This window comes from Girardinichthys multiradiatus, chromosome 24, assembly GCF_021462225.1.
Source record: "Girardinichthys multiradiatus isolate DD_20200921_A chromosome 24, DD_fGirMul_XY1, whole genome shotgun sequence".
NCBI lineage: Eukaryota > Metazoa > Chordata > Actinopteri > Cyprinodontiformes > Goodeidae > Girardinichthys > Girardinichthys multiradiatus.
The window spans coordinates 11,405,612-11,425,398 of NC_061816.1; the positions used below are offsets into that span (position 1 = coordinate 11,405,612).

The following is a 19,787-nucleotide window of genomic DNA, read 5'->3' on the forward strand; positions in this document are numbered from 1 at the left end:
GCTTTTCCACATATTCATGTGCTCTCATACTCTCTTTGCTGCAGATTTCTAATAGTGAGCCTTGGAGGTCTTAGAAAATATCAAGTAGGATGCTCTGACTGTAAATATGGGGGAGTTCATGTGAGTAGCTATTATCTGACTTACAAAGATCAACACACATTTGCATTGGCTGGAATGTTCTCTTGTTTTTCCAATTTTGAATAGAGCTTAAGAGAAATGGGGCTCTCTGTTACGGTCATTAATTATTAAATAAAAGTTCCTCCACACCATAATTAACTTAAAACATTGCTTCAGTTTACATTAATTTGATAGGAATTTCTAGTGGCATTATATTGTAGAAATAAATTGTTAATATGAGAATTTTTTTTCTCTCGCAAAGAGCAAATTGGATTTTTAAAAACATCTCTATTGTAAGTGTGGAAGGTGGTGTAATATTTAGGATCTATGAATTCCTGCCATGTTCCAAAGCAAGTCAACTAACATTTATTTTACACTTTTACCTACATGCAGTTGATTGATTTTTTTGTGCTGAGCCTGAAGAATCAGATGGTGGATCTAATGATGTTCAGGTTCAAACATCAAGCCAGAGAAAGAACTAAGAGGACTGATTATACTCATTTGGTTATTTAAATAAGATAGCAGGTGTGTGGGCCAGATACTGAAAGTGGCTATTCTAATTGTAGAATAGAAAATTATGCTGTAGCCTAACTAAAACAGGAATAACATCCACATAACCCCTATCATTATTTTATGCTTTGCACTAAAACTGAACCTAAAGTTTTTAGTGATTCTGGAGAAAATATTTCATTTTTGACATAATGTATTTTTAAATTTAGCATAAATCATGCATTGCATTCCTGTGAATGTGTGTTGGCCTCATGTTTTATGCATCCAGCTCAACAGGCTATGGATGTAGATGTGTGACCTTTTGTTTACACACTTACACAGAGGATGTGCAAAACCAATACAGGAACTGAAGACAAAAACATATGTATGATAAGAGCAGGAAAAACAGCACAGCAGAGTCTTTCTAAGTAGAGAAGCTAAAATCTTACCTGTCTGGCTGGGCCTGCTGCTGGTTCTGTGAAACAGGCGCCGGTATGGATTTGTTCACCTTGGCGTAAAGTCCGTTGATGTCCTCAAGGGGGGCCTGAGGTTGAATCTGCCCCCCTCTTGGCATAGCTGGGGACGGGGTGCGGCTCAGGGACAGCGGAGAGGGCGCCTGGCGGAAGTTGCTGATGCGGGCGTAGTTGGGGTCGCTTTCGTCATCTTCCATGTCGGGAAGGGAGGCCTGGTCAGGGGTGGTGTAGCCAGAGCGGTTCTCAGCATAACGTGGCTCGTAGCTGTCACAAAGAAGAAGACAAATCACAAATGCTTTTCTAGGTGATAGTGTATGATTAGAGCAGGTGAGTGAATGTAGCAGCAGAAGGAAGGCCACCAAGACAGTTTAGGAACGTCCTACCCATCTCTGCTGTAAGGGATCTTGTCCAACTCCTCTTCACTCAGGGCTTCCAGTCTGTTCTTCGATCCTTTAGCTGGATCTTTGCTCTTGTCCTCTTTCTTCTTACCGAACCTGCATAACACAAACAAGACATTCAGGAAAATAAACTTAAATGATATATTAAAGATATTCCTGATACACTCAGTGGCCCGGACCTACAGAACAGCAGAAGAAATTGGTAAAACCGAAGGCAAAATTACTGATCTCACTACAGACGAAATAATGAAAAATCGAATGTTTCCTAAACAAAGATGTTATGAAGGAGGATCTAGATCAATGAAGCTTCCAGTAACAAAAACCTTAGACCCAAACTGAACGACATTCTACTTAAAAAAAAGGAATAACCAAAATAAATAGTTTTTAAGACTCTTTAGAGCTACAGGTGGTAAATGAAGAACAAAATAAAATGACAGAAAAGGACCTAAAAATAGCAATAAAAGTGAAATATCAGGATTAATTAAATACCTGATTAAACCACCAGGACTGGATGGCTATACGGCTGAATGATACAGGAGCTAAAAGAAGAACTGTGACCAGTTCCTACATTGAATCGGGTACTAGAGAAGACACAGGCTGATGTTCTGGTGTAACCAAGTGAAAAAGCATTTAATCCCATTCCCATACAAGCAGTTATGGTAGATAGTAGCTTACGAGACCTTATAAGAATTATAGAAAACCCAAGGTTCAAGTTGATCTTTAAAATGAGAAAATCGCTAATAACAGAAAACAAAATGGAAGAAGATAAAGCAATTCTTAGGTGACATGCATATGATACACATTTTACTCCAAATAAAGTAGACACCAGATTCAAAGACTGGACAAATAAGGATTAACAGATAATGAGTGAAGGTACATCATTTTAAAAATATTCACTAGATGCACAGGACTGCATAAAGGATGGGCTCTGAGCCCTGTCTTGATGAGGTTAGACAGGAATCTGGAGTATGATGTTTGCAGTTGACATTGTGATTTTTTTGTGAGAGCAGAATACATATATGTGAATCAGAGGGAACGAAGTGGAGCCGTGAGGTTTCAGAGATAAAGAAGATGGAGGATTTTAAGTACTTAAGGTCCACAGTCCAGAGCAATAGTGAGTGTTGAAAAAGAAGTTAGGAAACGTGTCCAAGTAGGTTGGTTTGGGTGGAGTAAAGTGTCATGTGTTTTGTGTGATAAAAGAGTATTAGTAGGAATAAAAAGTAAAGGTGTAGAGGACGATGGTGAGACTAGCGATGATGTATGGTTTAGAGATGGATAGGATCAGGAAATAAACGATGCAATAAAACATATTTTAGAAAGTCATCTGCCTTGAGCTAGTAAAACTTTATCTTTTGGACTCATGCCTGAAGGTTGGCCAAACAGGATGGAGAGAATGAGACAGTTACCACATAGTGCAGTCTTTGATTTCTGATTTTACTGGTCCTGACTCAGATATGGGGTAATAATGTTATGTCTACCCCCCACAAATTAACGCTCCTGTTTTTGTTTTGTTTTTAAATGTGTTGTTTTGCTTGTTTCTTTTTTTTCATTCATATAAAATGAGGACATTAAAGGCTGATAGTTTGTAACCACTAAATGAAATGGATGGGTGTGGTGTTTTGATTGCTGAAGGTCAATTAAAAAGCAAATAGCAAAAGATATGTACTGATCACCTCTAGAGAAGTAATAATGAAGCTATATTTGACAAAGTTCAGTAATTTAACTGCTAAGCATTTCATATTTCCCATCCTCACTCCACATTGCCTCCTCCAAACCCACATCTCCTTCCCTCAGAGCTCCTGCTGAGCCAGTCTAATGTCTGTGTTTATCTCATTAACAGCGAGGCACTTCTCATTACGGCTACAGGCTGATGTGTGGCCTGAATGCTAACCAGCATGGCCTGGCCAAGCGGAAACCTGGACAGAGCAGCCATGCTGGCCCTGTAGCATCCTGCAAACCAATTAGTGTTATTCTCAGATCATATACCTGCTTCACTTCTGCCTGTGAGGGTCACTCTAGTCAAACACAGGTCAGGTATGCACACAGTGGATGTTTTTTCTCAGGAAGAAAGCAAACAAAGGCAGTGAACCAGATTATCTCGTCTTGATTCAGAGTTTAGACTCTCATGCGCCAAACAAACATAACGCTCCATCTGATGAACCTATTGTTCTTAAAGTGTTACTGCACCAACCGTGAACTGCCTGTTGTTAATAAACATGTAAACCATTTTAAAGAAGCACCTTCTGATTCCTTTCCAGCATTCAGTCTTCTTGAGTTCACATCTACCAAAAGTATGGAATATATTTTTCTGACTTTCCCACAATTTCATCTTTTAGCTAATGATCTCATTGTAGAGAAGTATTAGTCAGGACAAGAGCACAAAAATTTGCACATTGTCATTTAAATATGCCATTGCAAAGTAAAGATGGTTCTCAATGGTTCAAGAAAATGTGAGACAACAGGGACATTATAAAAGGTGTCCATTTCTCAAACACTAAAGACAAGATATGAGCTGGTCAGGAAGGCTTTCTGTGACAACAGCCTTCTGAATAGGGTTGGAACATGGAAACCTCCTTTTTAAAAGAAAACCTTTCTTCTTCATATGGGATAAAACCTGAAACCTTTACAGATACCCAAGAGTTTTAACCCAGAACTTCCATTATGTTCTAGACAGCTTATCGATACCGAGTCCAAGTATACATTCAGATCACTTAAAGAATACATTCACAAGAGGAACATTAAAGTTTTTTTAACGGCCTACCCAGCATTCATAACTAAATCACAAAGAATGTCTATCGGGTCACCTGAAGAAGACTTTGAACAAGAGATCTCTCATCAGGAATATGCACTATCCAATTACTTCATAAGAATTTTCTGCATCTGACTTATAGAACAAGTTCTGTAAAATACATTAAACTTAGTTTAACATAACAAAGCATCTGTTGCACTGGATTAAAGCTCAAATAAAAAATTTTTTTTGGGTGTTTCCAGCTTTCCTACCTTTGGTCTTAAACACCTACTGCACCAATATTTCTGTGCATATTGTTTTATTTTGGGCAGCTCCGACTTCTTCTCAGCATCACGTTATTCCCATTTACTAAAATTCTGCTTCATCTATGCTTTTTTCTTTTATTTATTTGTGCCTTTGTGGGTGTCAGGCACTTATAGAAGCAAACTCAGATGATCCTAACATCATCAGACTAAAATCCCAAGACATTAAACATTCCTTTAAGCAGAACTGTCACTTATTGCATTTTTACTTGGATCTCTGAGGCGTTTTACGAAGTTTTAAGCTGTAACATCCCTACTTATGTTTCTCATAGTGAACTCACTGAGCTAAGCCCTTGCAGCTTTAATGTTAATGTTATAAACCTCACTTCCTTGAGATCACTTGACACAGAAACAGTGTGGGTGCTGCTGCAACATGTTTGTATTTTCTTCTACTTGGGACAATTTTGATTTAAGCACTCCCACATGATGCTGCAGCTAAAAGCAGACTACCAATTACTTCAGTGAGAAATTTATAGAAATCAGTAAAGTCAGAAAAAATATATCAGTTCTATTCAACGTCGATGCATCAATAGAGGGATAATTAAAAAGACTAACAAATACAGGATATGATTGACTAAATCCTCAGGTTTATCTAGCGAAGCTGCACACAGCGCCTTAATCAACATTCAGAGGGGGCCAGAGGTCCACAGCTGGACCCGTCATTATATCTGCATTAATTAGGAAAGGCTCTTTTCTCACTGTATTGTCTAACAGGAGATGGGGAAAAAAGGAGGAGGAGGTGACTCAGAGTGGGGGTGGGACATCCAATTAGAGACATACCTGCCATGAGAGGTGGATATCCCCCACTCTCCCATTGCTTTATCACTTATTCATCACCAAAGAGTCCACATTTTCACACTGAAAAGAGCAGAGTTTGTTAAAGACAGCGCAATGATTTCCTTGTCTCTTTCTGTCTTCATATGTTTTTTTATTACCTTCACAAAAATCATTGTTTGGCTTATTAAGTCTGGCTTTCACTGTCACTCAGAAATCTGACAGTTAATTTCCTGTAGTGTTGCAGGATAAAAGGACACCAACACACAGGGACAAAAGCCCACGTGTATAAACACAAGTCCATAAAAACAGGAACTGCAAATATAAATCTAATAATTTAGAACAAAAACATTGGTTGTATTCTAAGGGACGTAGATACAAACACCAGAGAAGACAGCTATATGCATCAACTTGGTAACTCTGCAGGGAGCTGGACACAGTCACACAGAATAGGACATCTCATTAACTTAGCATCATCTACCTACACAACAACTCCATCAAACTCTCATTAGTGGGTCATTGGGGGTTTAGAGTGAGTCAGGCTGATCTGGTGTCCCATTTAATATGCTCCCCACCTTCACAGGAGCTACTAGGAACCATTATTAGTGTGTCGCTGTTGTCATTAGCCTGACTCCCCCGCTGTCACCCCAGCAGCCCAATAAAGAGCTCAGCTGTTTTTTTTACATTCATTTTTTTATTTATTTAAGTGCATATGCCATCATACTTTAGAGCTCAAAACAGTAAAGAATGAAACAAATTCATCACAATTGGCTTTTCTATTGCTATATACCACTCAATCATAAAGTGCCTTTTGAGTCAAGCCATATATGGATGACGATGAGTAGCATCTTAAAATCTTCTATGGTTGGTTTGCGAGAAAAGGTTGAATGGGCGTGTAGCCGCTTATTGGTTACACAGAGAAAAGACGGTGTGAGCACTTTTGCTACATATATCATCTATGCAGGAAATTGTCTATAGAAATAAACAGCTGAAGAGGATCGTGTACCAATTGGAATGCTAGATTTAAGTAAAGTAAAACTGTATTTATATAGCACCTTTCAAGAAGTGCTTCACAAAAAAGAAATACATAAGATAATATTAAACAAAAGGGGAAATAAGGGAAGGAAAAACCTAAACCTAAGGGATGAGGGCAAAGCACAATTTATACTACAGCCACAACTGACAGCTGGAGCCAGAGAGTTAACAGTCAGAGCCTTGAGACGACCGCAGCAGTTGTTTCTAAGCAGAAAGTTCATTAGGAAAGAAGAAGCTTTATTTTGCAATACAAAACATCTCCTGATCTCCATAGATCACCTTCAGTCAATCCTCCAGCATGTTTAGCTATAATAATTAGCCACAGCTGCAACATTCATTATTTTGTCTCTGGGTCTGAGGCAACTGCAGGAGTGTTTGACTGCAGCATTTTAACTTCCCCTCCATTCACCACATTAGCTTGAAGTGACTTTATATGGTCAGGCTACATATGGGTAAACTAACCTCAGACTGATGTAGTCTAAGTGGCATGGCAGTGGGAATAAGATTTTGACAGTCCTGGTGTAGTTAAACCCTCACAAGTAAAACATTTACTGATTATGTGGAGAGAAGTGAGACTAGCACAGTCACTGCGAGACTCATTAATATGAAGTATTCTGGTGGCAGTAATCTGAATTAGTTTTTGTCACAAGCAGTCACTGACCAGGCAGACTTGGATCACAACATTTCTTCTGACTTCCTTCTCATCACTGGATAAACAACATTTACATTTTCATTTTATGCATACTCATATTCAAGCTGGAGACTTTTGCCACTTTTGACTAGGAAGGAAACTAGGTTATGCATTCATACTGGAGTTGGATATCCCAAATGCAACATCATCAGTCTGTAGCAACTTGAATCTGTGTTCTCAGGTGCCTTGTGCTCTCTTTTAATTGCTTCATGCTTTTTCACATATTTCTGAATGTTGCTCATGGTAATGAATACAAACAAGCCCAGATAGAATAGAAAAGGAACATTATAACAATGATGATTAATGCCCTTAACTTTATTACTGTAAAATGCAAGACATTATTATACTTTCTTGTACAAAGGATGTGCTGATTTTGATTTCTTTTTGGATTTTCTTTCCATTCCACTTCCCATTTCTACTGACGTATTCTCCCAAATCAAAACCTTAATTTGTGCAAAAATCAAGCAGTTGCTTTGGAAACGTGTGGCAAAACCAAAGCCAAGTAAGAGTCTAGATAATAACAACAGCTTCTGCCATTCTTATGAAGGAGCAGAGGGGAAGAAGTAGAATGCGTACAGTTAACTGTGCTCTAATGAGGGTCTGTGTGTAACTGGGATCACAGCTAGCCAAGTGCTGTGGTGTCACCAAGCTGACCTGTGTCACCCTCCCTCCTGCTCCTCTAGGAAGGAGCAGGAGGGAGCGGAAGAGCTTGTCTTTACCTAAAAATGAAGACCAAAAAGTAGCTCAATGCTAAATAGCTCATCTGTGTAGACTAAAAACTATCACAAATACCTTGTAAATCATCACCTCCCTTATATTCTTAATATTCTTTGTTCACTGTAATTGTGACAAGAATAAAGGTGTCAGGTTCTGTGCAGTCTTAAGCTCTGCTATCTGGCGCAACAGGCAGTCAGTGGGTGGCTGGTTATCACCAGGCATTACAGAGGATGTGAGAATGCCGTCTGCTGCTGAGGTAGGCGTCGCTCTGTAGGAAAAAAGTATTTCTTTTTTGGGGGAGGGCAAAGAATGATTAACTAGCATATGCAGGTGTGCAGTCTACTTTGCTCTTTACGACAAATCGCAAATCAGCCAATCACATGGCAGCAACTCCATGCATTCAGGGCTTGTAGACATGACGAAGACAACTTGCTTAAGTTCAAATCCAGCATCAGAACTGGGAAGAAAGGGACTTGGAACGTGACGTTCTAAGTGTTAGGCAGGTTGATCTGAGTTATTAGCAAACTGCTGATCTACTGGGGTTTTCACACAAAGTATCCACTGAGTCACAGTTGATCCAGCCATTCTTGTATCAAGGTACTTTTTGCACACTTTAAGCTCCTTACAATCAGCTGAGCTTGGTTTAAATACCACAGCCCACCTCAGCAAGGATGCCTATCATTCTCAATCCCTTTATGACCACAGTGAGCTCATCTTCAGATGACTGCTTCCAGCAGAATAACGCACCACAAATCATCTCAAACTGTTTTTCTGAACCTAATGAGTCAACTATACTCCAAAGGGCTCCTCGGCCCCCAAACTATCTTTGTGATGTGGGAGAACAGGAAATTTGCACCATGCATTTGCATTATCTGCAGCAACTTGCCATCATGTCAATATGGACCAAAAAGTCAAAAATACAGGCACACATTTCTTAGATAACAGGACTTATTTTCATCTGAAACACAGATATTAACCTTACACTATGAATATTTACAGTTAGTAAACATGTACTTATGTCACATTGGGCTAAAAATGCTCAATGGCTGTAAGAATAAGCCAGAATGTGGAAGTTGAGATCACTGCCTTATTATTTTATAATATATCCATATTTTATCCAAAAAGCGTTATTTTCCAAAGACGTGGTTTTATACCAGCCATCTAACTGATTTAACCGCTAAATACTTTAGACTTTTAAGCAGATCATTAACACCTAAACTACCTATAAAGGCAAGAGCAAGACATTTTACAGCCAGCTTGATGCATTTTGAAAGGAGGAGGCAGCAGGTAGTAAACTGGCCTATTTGCCTTGGAGAGTCAAACTACAAAGACAAAGCAAATAGAAAAGAATGACTCAGAGACAAAGGGAATTAAATGAGCATATCATAAAGCAGCTTGCTAAATTTTCATCCGTCTTAGACAATAAACCCAAAAGACACCAAATACAAAACAGACTAGAATGAAAGAAAGATGAGAGAACAGTAGAGAGACGGATTGCTGAGCCAAAGCTCCTGTAAAAACTGCGGCTCGGCTGGGGAGGAGTAAGGAGCTTAGGAATATATGGACCGAATGCAGCTACGTTCAGAGGCAGAGGGAACAGTTAATCAGTCAAGCAGAAATGTTATCACAGTAATTAGATTGCTCTGCGTGTATTTGGAGAAGAGCGCACTTTTCTCAGCTGAGCTTCCTGTAAAGAAAAGACGGTGACGGTGAGAATGGGATGAAAGAAGCAAAAGAAAAGGAGAGCCAGACATAAAGAGAAGCAAAGACTAACACCACAGAGAGCTGTGATGTAACACAGCACCTTATACCGCTCTGGCAACACGCCGCTTGGAAACTATTCCAGGCTGCAAATAGACAGAATGACATCCCCTCTTTAATATTGGTGCGATTTCCTTGTTGAAGAGGGGATCGGGCTACATGAGGAACAACAAGGTCACAAAAGGCCTGTGAAAGCTGACTGACTGACAACACCATAAGCAAGTCTGCGCCTCTTTGAATAGAAGCCCCATCTTCACTTGATAATGCAGAACCGCCAGCGGGCCCACGGGTTTTCCACCAGCAGGCATAATTAAATCTATTCATCTGAATTCCTCTTCATATGTAGACCCAGCATACCGGCAGTTGGACCCAAATCGGCTTCCTTTAATAGCAGATATCAGTATTGGCAAGGAGGGAAATTAGCTGGATCCACACGATGCTAATCGTAGATAAAGAAGCTTCACTTGGAGTGTATTAATAATGTAGAGATCTAAGAAGGCAGATGGGAGTGGAAGATATAGCTGCTGGTTTTTATCTTAATATCCCAAAAATACAAGGAAAGAAGACTTTGGAAATTAGACAAAACACTTTCAGATACCTAAGCTTTATGTGAACATTTAGGCCTTTCCCGGGCCAAACAAAAAAAGCACTGGTGTAGCCAAAATCATAATCGCAGAAAGTGGAATGCAATCATTTTAATATCATCTTCAAATTGGGCTAATTTAACGCCTAGAGGAGAGAAGATTGAGGCAGACAGGTATGAATGCACAGCAAGTTGTTCCCAAGGGAACTGGAGGCGGATATGGAGCGCTTGTCTTAATCAACGCCTGGCCAGTCCCTGGAGTATACATACTTCACTCAGACAAAAGGGAGTGATAAAAGAATAAAACAGGAGAAGATGAGGAAGAGGGGATTTGGAGAACCATGGTTCTTGGTTAAAGGTCCTTTCAGCCAATTTCAACACGTCTTAGGTGTTTTCAGCCAATTTTCAAAAGACAAATACACAATATAACTGAATTTGTGTTGGGTATGATTATAATGGTCAGGCTTGAAATATGTAACCTGCAGAAACCATTTCATGGATGGATGGATGGATGTTTAAGACAGTGAGATGAGCAAATATTTTGCCAAACTGTTCAGATTTTTCACTCTTATCCAGACCTGGACAATACTTGAATCATATTCCATACTTTTCTAGAATTTTGTAGACCATCTATGAACTCTGGCAAGCAAACAGAATAATACACAGCAGGAGAATAAATGGAGACCCTCACCAGAGGTAAGGAGAAGGAGCGTGATCCATACACTGTCTGGTTAAATATGTGTTCCCCTTTAATGGTTTGCATTTTGATACGGGGTATATCTTAGCAACAACACATTAAAACCTGTCCCCCTAAAGCGATTCGTCTTTCCACTTCCCTCCTCACTTCCATCAGGGGAGCAGTTAATATTTAACAAGTCCACTGGGTTATATGCATCAGACTCTCACTTTAGTTGTGTGTGTTGTGCCTCCTATGTATGGGCTGTAAATACAGTCAGCAGAAACTAGCTGTTACCTTTCTCTTGCTTTGCTACACGTCAACGATGCTAGCAGCTGTGGTGGTTCTTACATGAATGAGCTTCTGGTCAAACCCGTTCTTCTATGTTCAGATTTAATCAGTACAGGTTTGGGGAGATTTTGAACAAGTGATGATCAAATTCCTTCTGAATTGAACTTGCTTCAGTTAATCAGAGTTCTTCTCATTCATCATGTGGAGGAGTGGAGAACAACACTGGCACCTTTATATTGTATTATGAATAATCGTACATTTAGTAACAGAACTGTCACATTCCTGTGTGACATTTTTGTTACAATAAATCTGAAAAATCTATTGAGGAGATGTTTTATGCCTTACTAACCCTAGTTTTTTGTTTCTTTTTAACATGGCAGTTAAAACCATTTGAGTAAAATTATCCTGAAAATTGCTTAGAGTGTAACAAATTTATTTGACTTTTAAGTGTTAAATTTACATAATTTCGTCTCAGAAATATTGATTAAAATCTAGTCAAATAAAATGTATGCATATTTTCACAAGTTCTCATAGGGTAAACAGTTGGTTGTATCAATGTTAACGCTGCAAACCAGATCGGGTCGTACGTCTGTGGCTGTAAGGACACAACATATTCCTAGTACTTCGATGGCAAGAAACTCATGTGCCTTTCCAAAGTTTTAAATTTATAACCCTTTTCCAGCTGTAGACTGGTTAAAAGCCAGTGTGGTTCCAGATTGTTGCTACTGGCAGATTTAGGAAAGGTTAGCCTCCTGGCTCTTCCAGCCAGAGACATATCCTTGGACAAGACTCACTTAACCTTCTGTGTCTGGACAGCAGAGGTCATGTTCTGTGTGTATTTCAGGGGGTGATAGGGAGGGGGCCAGAAGACAGAGAGCATAAATCTGTTCTTGCATGTGTCTGTCATTAGCAGACATTAAATGAGGGAGGAAGTCCATCCATCACACATGGCTAGAAGACTAGATGGGACAGAACCAATAGCAGAGGTGTAATCACTTCCTGGCGTCTCCTTTGGATATGAGTGAACATGTCTTGGTGGGTAGGTAGGACCACATGCTAATTGGTTGTGACTGTTTCCTGTGGCCACATGAATCCCTTTTATTGGCCGGTGAGTGATGTGCAGCTGGCCTTGGAAACGCCGCTCAGCCATCCGGCCGTTACGGATGTGTCTGTGCTTCAAGCAGTCCATCCCTCGGGGTCGTCTCAAATGTCACAACTCCTCGACGCGGAAGTGATGGATTGGAAAACTGATCGCCGCAAATGGAAGGCCCTCGTCTCACTGTCTCATTTGATAATTACTGTATGGCCAATAACTCACAGTACAAATAAGGGTATTGTGTTCCTCAGTTTTTTTGCCTTTCAGAACAGTGACAGCAAGGTTGTTTGACCGAGATACAGGTGAGTAATTTAAAGAAAACCTACGGCCCATAAACCTCTTACAGGTATCAAGAAGAGGGTGATGAAGTCTGTAAATGAAATAAAGCCCCCAGGTGCTGGAAAAATGACTAGAAAGCATCCTGCAGTTAGAGGACGAGCTGTGTAGAGAAGCTCAAGCAACAGAGAGTAGAGGGTTGTTGTGACTGCCCCCTTTATCAGCTGATATATATGCATGAGGATTTCCTCATCATCTTCACCGTCAATTTTCCCATCCCTCTGATTTTTGACTGACAGCTCACATCAGCACCAATAAACCTGCACATCATTTCAGAAAAGCTGCCTAACGCGGTGAACGGAGAAAGAGGGGAGAAAAAAGTTAATTCGTTTTCCAGCGGCTGCCGACGGTGATAGCGGCTGTGTCTGTGTGCCGCCATGGCAAAGTTGTAAATTAGAATTTGTCCTCAATGGTGAGCACAGGAAGCTGTTTCTGCTGCGTAAAAGCTCATTTTCACCAACAGCTTAAAAATAAATAAATAAATACTTGGCAGCTTTTTATATTTAGGGCATCGGGAGTCTTGCAGGAAGAAAAGTCTGCACAAATCTGAGTTATAAAGAGTAAAAGAAATGTTTGCCATTTTATTCCTCCATGAAGGGGGATTCGTTTCTCGCTGAGTTTTTCAACATTATGCTGCAATTTTGACACAGAGTGAAAGAGGTGGGAATTTTACTGGTACAGATTTTGTATTATGTCATTTTGGAATGACAGACTGTTATTAACCAAAGTAAGAGCTGTGTCTGCATTCTCAGCACAAAGTCAAACTTCTTCCCAATCCAGGCTGGATTTGTCACTAAGCTAGTTTGTGGCGTCTCACCACTATCCACCTTTCAATGTGAGTGTTTCCGGCCTTTGAATAAGAGTTTTTCACAGTTAGTGCACAGGTTATAAAAAAATTATGGCAAAAATATGAAAAAGGTACAAAAATAGCTGAACATTTGTGTAAGTAAGGTCGCCAACGGGGGGCAGCATTGAGACAGAAATTCAGCCCAGCAGCAAACATAATTGCTTCCTGCGACAGAGATGGCGCCTCGGGTTTTAGCATCCGACTCAAGTCCCACTCAAGCAGCAAAATTAAAAGACTTCAGACTCAACTTTGACTTCTGCCTAGGTGGATTATTATGGGATGTTAATGGCTCATAACAATATGCTCATGTTACCTTTAGCATGAATGTCTGTCCGAATGAACGTTGAATTAAATTACTTTAGATCATTTCAGAACAAAATAATCTAACTTGCCTCCGACAAATATCAAAATAAAAGCACTTCCTGTTCCGTTGATTCAGTTAAAGATTAACACTCATGTACTTCTGACACTTTGTCTTGTTCATTATGTTATAGTTTATATCTTAAACTTGAACATCTTTACTATTTAGAATTGAGAACAAGGGTTTAAAAAGGTTTCCCAATATTACTAAAAGTTCTTAGGTGGAGCGGAAAAAAGCCCTCCAAACGCATTCATAAAATTCAACATTAACACGATTTAATCACTTTCCGTCAGTTTTTTGCATGCTGGATTAAATGTGAAAAGATTAGGACAAATGTTGATGAAAATTAACAGATTTAAAGAAAATAAGCAATTATTCATGTAATAATTTAGGCCTAAGGCAAGCCTTTAAACTCTTTCCTTTATGGTTCCAAATCTATCAAGGGCTAAGGCAAATATAGTAATATAGTCCATAGTGTTTTTTCATAACAAGACTGAATGGTGCGATTATTAAACCAATATTCCAGAGGCCTTAGCCAGGGCAGCTGAGAGCACTGAACTACAGCAATACTTCTCAAGAAGTTTGTGCCATCTTGTGCAAGCGAAGTAGGTTTTCGCCTCTTGCAAGCTGCAAATTGCTGTCCAAACTTATCAAGACTTCACTTAAGTTGTTCTTCAGTCATATTTGTGTTGCAGGTGAGATAAATTGGTTATGTTACTTCATAAAGAGTCAATTTCTATCAGATATTTTTATGATTGGTGCTTGGATATCAAATATTCCAACTTCTTCCCAGCAGGGAGAATATTTTTCTTAAGCCTCCACTTGAAGCCCTAAGAATATGTATTTAAGGCACCCCTGATTAGTAAGCCATGGTTGTGTCTTCTATCAAGTGTCTGACATGCATTATTTAGGACATCGAGATGAATAGCGATGGACAAAAGATAGATTTGTCCTCTGGGCAATATATACTGTATGTATATAACCCTGTGCACGTTTTACACAAACTAACATTAATTAAGATCCTGTTCAAGCCTCCACTTCATATCAGCACAGCTTGGAGTCCTTAAATGTCAGATGAAATGTTGACTCAAAGAAATCCACCTGCAGAGTCTTAACCAGCTGTAGGATTAGACACTGCCTGCCTGATTTTGCCCCCATTAGAGCTTAAAGTCACCGCTAAGACTTTCACACAAACATGTCAGAGCGATTTTGGTATGTCTACCAGCACAGGGGACAACCACGGTACAATTCAAGGAGTTGTCTACCTGCAATCCTTTCATTTTTAGTTATCAGCACCACTTTCTTGGCCTGGTTCAGTCATCTAAGGTAAAGATTTGCAAACGGAATTGGTGTATTTCAAAAGAAAACAGAAGTACTGCAAGAAAAACTGTTTGCCCATAAAATGTCATTCAAAAGGGGAAAAAAAGCTAACCAAACAAACACGGACCCATGTGGAAATATAACCTATCCCTCACACCCAAATCAAGGAACTGCTTAAATAGAACCTCTCTGAGAAAAAGTAGCCTAAAGTTATAAAGCAACACATCGATATGAACATTGTGTCGTTACATAAGGACATAAAGTTAACATTTCAGAAAAAGACATCATAGTCAAACACGGTGGTGGTGGTGTGATGATCTGGAGCTGCTCTGTTGCTTCAGGACCTGGAACATGAATTCTGCTCTCTAGCAGAAAATCTTCAAGGAGAATAAGTCGGATTTACCTAAAGCCTAAACTTGGGTTGGAGCTGGAAAAAAAAAAGGAGGCCAGGAAGTCCACCTCTGAACGGCTCAAAATAGGAAAATGAATGTTTTGGAGGGGCCTAGTTAAAGTATGACAAAGATGCTGAGGCGTGACCAAAACAGGTCATTCAAGCTGGAAAACCCTCCAGTGTGGATGAGTTAAAACAATTCTGCAAATAAGATTGAGAGACGATTCCTCCACAGTGATGTAAAATATAAATTGCCAGTTACAGCAAATGTTGCTGTTGCTGGCAGGGTGACAAGCAATTATAAGGATGAATCACTTATTTTAACATAGAGCCAGGTTAGGCAGAGTAGCTAATTTCCTTGAATAAATAAAATTATCATTTGAAACCGAATTTTATTGTATGATATTAAACTTTGTACCAAATACATTTATGCATCTTAAAAAGCAACAAAAATAAGACATCTGACAAACTGTACATACTTTTTCAGAGTACTGTATGAATAGTAACAAGTACTGCAATGATGACAGTATATAAAATAAGTAAATGTTCTCTGGGAAGTGAGTTAGCACCCCAGCAGCACTAAAAACAATGTTCAGCCCTGGATTCCTTCATAATGTTGTCTAATCTTTGCAGAAAAGAAGGGCATGAAGTGAGAAAGGAATACTTATGAACAGATAAAAGGACATGAAGATCAAGGTGGCGGAGGATGAAAACCAGACGTTTTAAGGAGCCAAAGAGAGGTGGCTCATCATGAAGCTAGCAATGAAAGGCCATGAGAGAGAAAACGAATGCACAATAACAGCAGTAATCCATCAGAAATCATTCAACAGTGGGACTGTCTCATTTGACATCGAGACTTTAGTTCTGCACAGTTCAGCCCACCAGTGACAACCTTTCAACTCTGCACATTCTGCAACTAAGCGATAGGACGAGAGCGGAACGGATGGCGCTAATTGGCTTGCCTCCCTGTCGGATTTCTCCGGCTCGGCAAACAGAGCAGGAGGAGGAGGGTGTGGGGTGGAGGATATATATGATGCTGTATGTGGATTTGTAAACAGCAGATCAGGACGTTAGTTTTCATGTCCCCTAAACTTGTTAAGGAGTGTTGGCCTGGAGTGAAAGCGACAGCGCTACATTGATCCTCCCTGGGACAGAGCAAATGACAGGATGCGGCACAGAGGCGATGTGTCAGTGTCCCAGCAGGGGTGATACAGCAATGACACACCCAGTGAGTGGAAAGCATCTGTAAGCTGAGCAAACTGGAAAACATGAGTCTCTTCACCACTTTAGTGCAACTCGACTGTCACTTGAAAACAAAAAGCATTTGATAGAACAATCAAAGTTACGTCCTTCAAATTCTGTTAGAAGAACACCATCACAAGCCAAATTCTCATACATCCTAGAATTAATACCATGATTAACTTGTTTGAGACAGAGAAAAATCTCACTTTACGGTGTGAAGCAGACAGAACAGGAGATGTACTATAAATTTATATTTTTCATTAGATGGCCCAGTCTGCCAGTCTTCTCCCACAGTGACATGCAGCAGTGATGTTGAGAAAAAACAGAAGAGCAGCCAGAGTTTCAGTAGCAGCGGCGCGACCCCAAGGCGACGTTCTAGGCAAAGACTTTGGTCCTGTCTGCTGAAACCAGACAAAACGACCCGTTAGTCCCCGGGTCTGAAGGGCACTGTCATTTGTCTCGGATTATTTGGGAATCAGGGAGACGAGCTGGAGATGGGGTTTTAAGATGAGGAAGTGGAGAAGCCACCCTTTGCTTTCATGAGCTTCATGAAGTGGTCACCTGAAATGGTTTTCCAAAGAGTCTTGAAAGAACTTCCCAGAGGTTCAATGAGAGAATATTTTCAGTCATCACAGCAAAGGGCGGCTACTTTAAGGAATCTAAAATATAAAACATATTTAGTTATTTTACAATTTTTGGTTTGCTGCATAATTGCATAAGTGTTCATTCACAGTTTTGACGCCTTCAGTGAGAATCTACATACAATGTAAATAGTCATAAACATAAAGAAAAGCATGGCAAGGCCCTCGACGATGAAGGTATATTTGACTGCTATTTCAGCCTGTCACGGATTTGAGGGAAAAACAGTGGGCCAACATCCATTGGTGTGTTGCTTTATGAAAGGGGCACACTGCAAACTGCCTACGCCCAGGCAATTGGCCCCACCGTGGGACCTTCCCACCGTTTTAGAACCCTCGGAGGAAGATGAACTAGGCTTCCTATTCCTCCAAACATCTTTGCTGCTTGCTCTGGCCTCAGCCAAATGGGTTGGTGAAATACATGCCCTTTCAGTCCATCAAGCTTGTACTCATTTTTTCCCAGGTGACTCGAAGGTCATCCTGCTACCTAACCCAGCTATTGTTCCAAAAGTGGTGGGTTCATGCTCTCTGGTAGAGCTGACTGCCTCTTACCCCCCGCCTTTTGCTTCGGAGGAGCAAAGGCGTCAACATAATCTGTGTACAATACGTGAATTGTGGTTTTATTTGGACAGGACGCATGGTTTTAGGAAAACCAATTGGTTATTTGTGTCCTGGGCTAAGCCACATGTAGTAGCCTGTGTCGAAACAGCCTCTTTCTCACTGGATTGTGGAAGCTATTACTTTGGCATATTCTAGCAGGGGCATCCTCATTGGCCTTTTTCAGTAGGTGTGTACAGCTGCAAGCTGGGCTTCCTAAGATACATTTGCTAGTTTTACAAACTTGATGTGACTGCTCCTGTTTTGGCACATTCAGTATCAAGTGCAGGCTCTCACGGTGAGGCCCCCTACTGATTGGCCAATGGGAACAGTTGTCTTTTAAACAGGCATGTCTGGCAATCCGAGAATCAGTATTTCTCCCCATTGTGAGACACGAAACCAATGCTATGAAAGAGAGCTTAAGGTTACGAGTATAACCCGGTTCTCTGATTAGCATGAGTGAGTGTCTCACCAGACCACCCTCCTTGCTGTAAAGCGAGGAAGAGGTGAGCGTGTTTTGAATGTCAGCCCTATTTATAAAGGTGAGGATTTAAACGAGTGAAGGTGTGATTTAATAAAAGGCAAACTTATAGATTTTTATTTGCAGAACAGATTGTAAACTATTTATTTTCCTTCCACTTCCCAATGATGACCATTTAGTGTTGTTCTATCACATAAAATCCCAATAAAACACCCAGAAGTTTGTGGTTTTAGCATAAGAAACATGTGACATTTGCAAGGCTGATTAGTATCAGCCAACGTTGCGAAATATGCGATATTAACACATAATTTCAACACAGCATCATCAGATAAATCTGTCACTCATGCTACTTCACAGCCTTTTGCGATTTATGACCAAAAATCCAGATGAAAGCTTTCTGTTCAGACTCATTCATCTCCAGCAACGGTTAGATAATTGTGACGAGCCAGTCTGATTGAGCACGACAGATGTAAAGGCGTTTGACTTTGTAAATCCATCAGCCATGGTTACTTCTCCTCCTCCATTGCTTTTACCTGTATTCGAACACTTTGATTATGCAAGCAGGTGAAATCATGCGAAACAATGAAAACAATCCAGTTCAGTTGTTTAAATTCCAGAAACTGACAACAAAATAAGCAACTTCCAAAGGTCACCTTACACCCAGCAGTTTGCAACTTGCTCCTCAAATAATTGAACAGCTAAACTAAATATTTACAGCCACTCAGAGGACAGGTCCCACTTCCAGCATTTGCAGTGCAAGCTGGTGCAGCACACACTTTCACTGCTGAGGTAAATTGAGGTCACATGTGCATAATTTGCCCTTTTCCTAATGCTGCTATTGGAGTAAAAAACCATTTGAGAGCAGCAATCAGATTGCACAGAGTAATGCTCTGGCTAATTAAGTCATATTTCTAGTTCAATAACAATCAAGTTGGTGAGATAAAGGCCAGGCAGAAGGAGGGGAGAGTGGTGCGACAGTCTGGAAGCTTTTACCACTCTGTGTGTTGTTGAGTTAGAGATGCAGTCTGGCCAGAGAGCCTGGGCTTTAGCATTGCAGGCTGTTGTGATAAACTGAACCAAACTGATGTTTTTTCATTGATAAAATATGAACACATACTGCAAAGTTTGTAGTATGTGTTCAAGGATTTCCAACCAAACTTCATAAAAACACCATCTGTCACCACCACCAGCGTCACCTTCTACATATTTGTCTGGTTCTGCTTAGAGAAACAACAGAAGGTTGATGTTTATTATAAACTGAGCGATTCAGATGCCAAAAAACAGATAAAGTATCAGGTAAACCCAGACTTGGTGAACTGGGCTCATCCCCCTACGAGTCTTTCAAGTCGCCCTTCCTGTTCCTTCCCTATGCTCCCTTCACCAGGCAAACATCTCCTCTATTACCGCCCCTGACACTGTGGC

General features: G+C 40.2%; 1 protein-coding gene and 1 long non-coding RNA gene across 3 annotated transcripts in view; one reads left to right on the forward strand and one right to left on the reverse strand.

Annotated features, from left to right (window-relative positions):
• LOC124861753 overlaps positions 1–3,674 on the forward strand; it is a 92,758-nt gene extending 89,084 nt beyond the window's left edge. Inside the window, exon 5 of the long non-coding RNA XR_007036735.1 lies at positions 3,318–3,674. This is a non-coding gene — a long non-coding RNA (uncharacterized LOC124861753). The remainder of the gene's footprint in view (positions 1–3,317) is intronic.
• The window catches only part of pard3ba (par-3 family cell polarity regulator beta a), a 178,517-nt gene that overhangs the window by 44,506 nt on the left and 114,224 nt on the right, over positions 1–19,787 (reverse strand). For both annotated transcript variants that reach the window (XM_047355690.1, XM_047355689.1), the window contains 2 exons: positions 1,463–1,573; positions 1,056–1,343 (listed from right to left, as the gene is read on the reverse strand). In XM_047355690.1, coding sequence (XP_047211646.1) covers positions 1,056–1,343; positions 1,463–1,573 — 399 coding nt within the window. The remainder of the gene's footprint in view (positions 1–1,055; positions 1,344–1,462; positions 1,574–19,787) is intronic.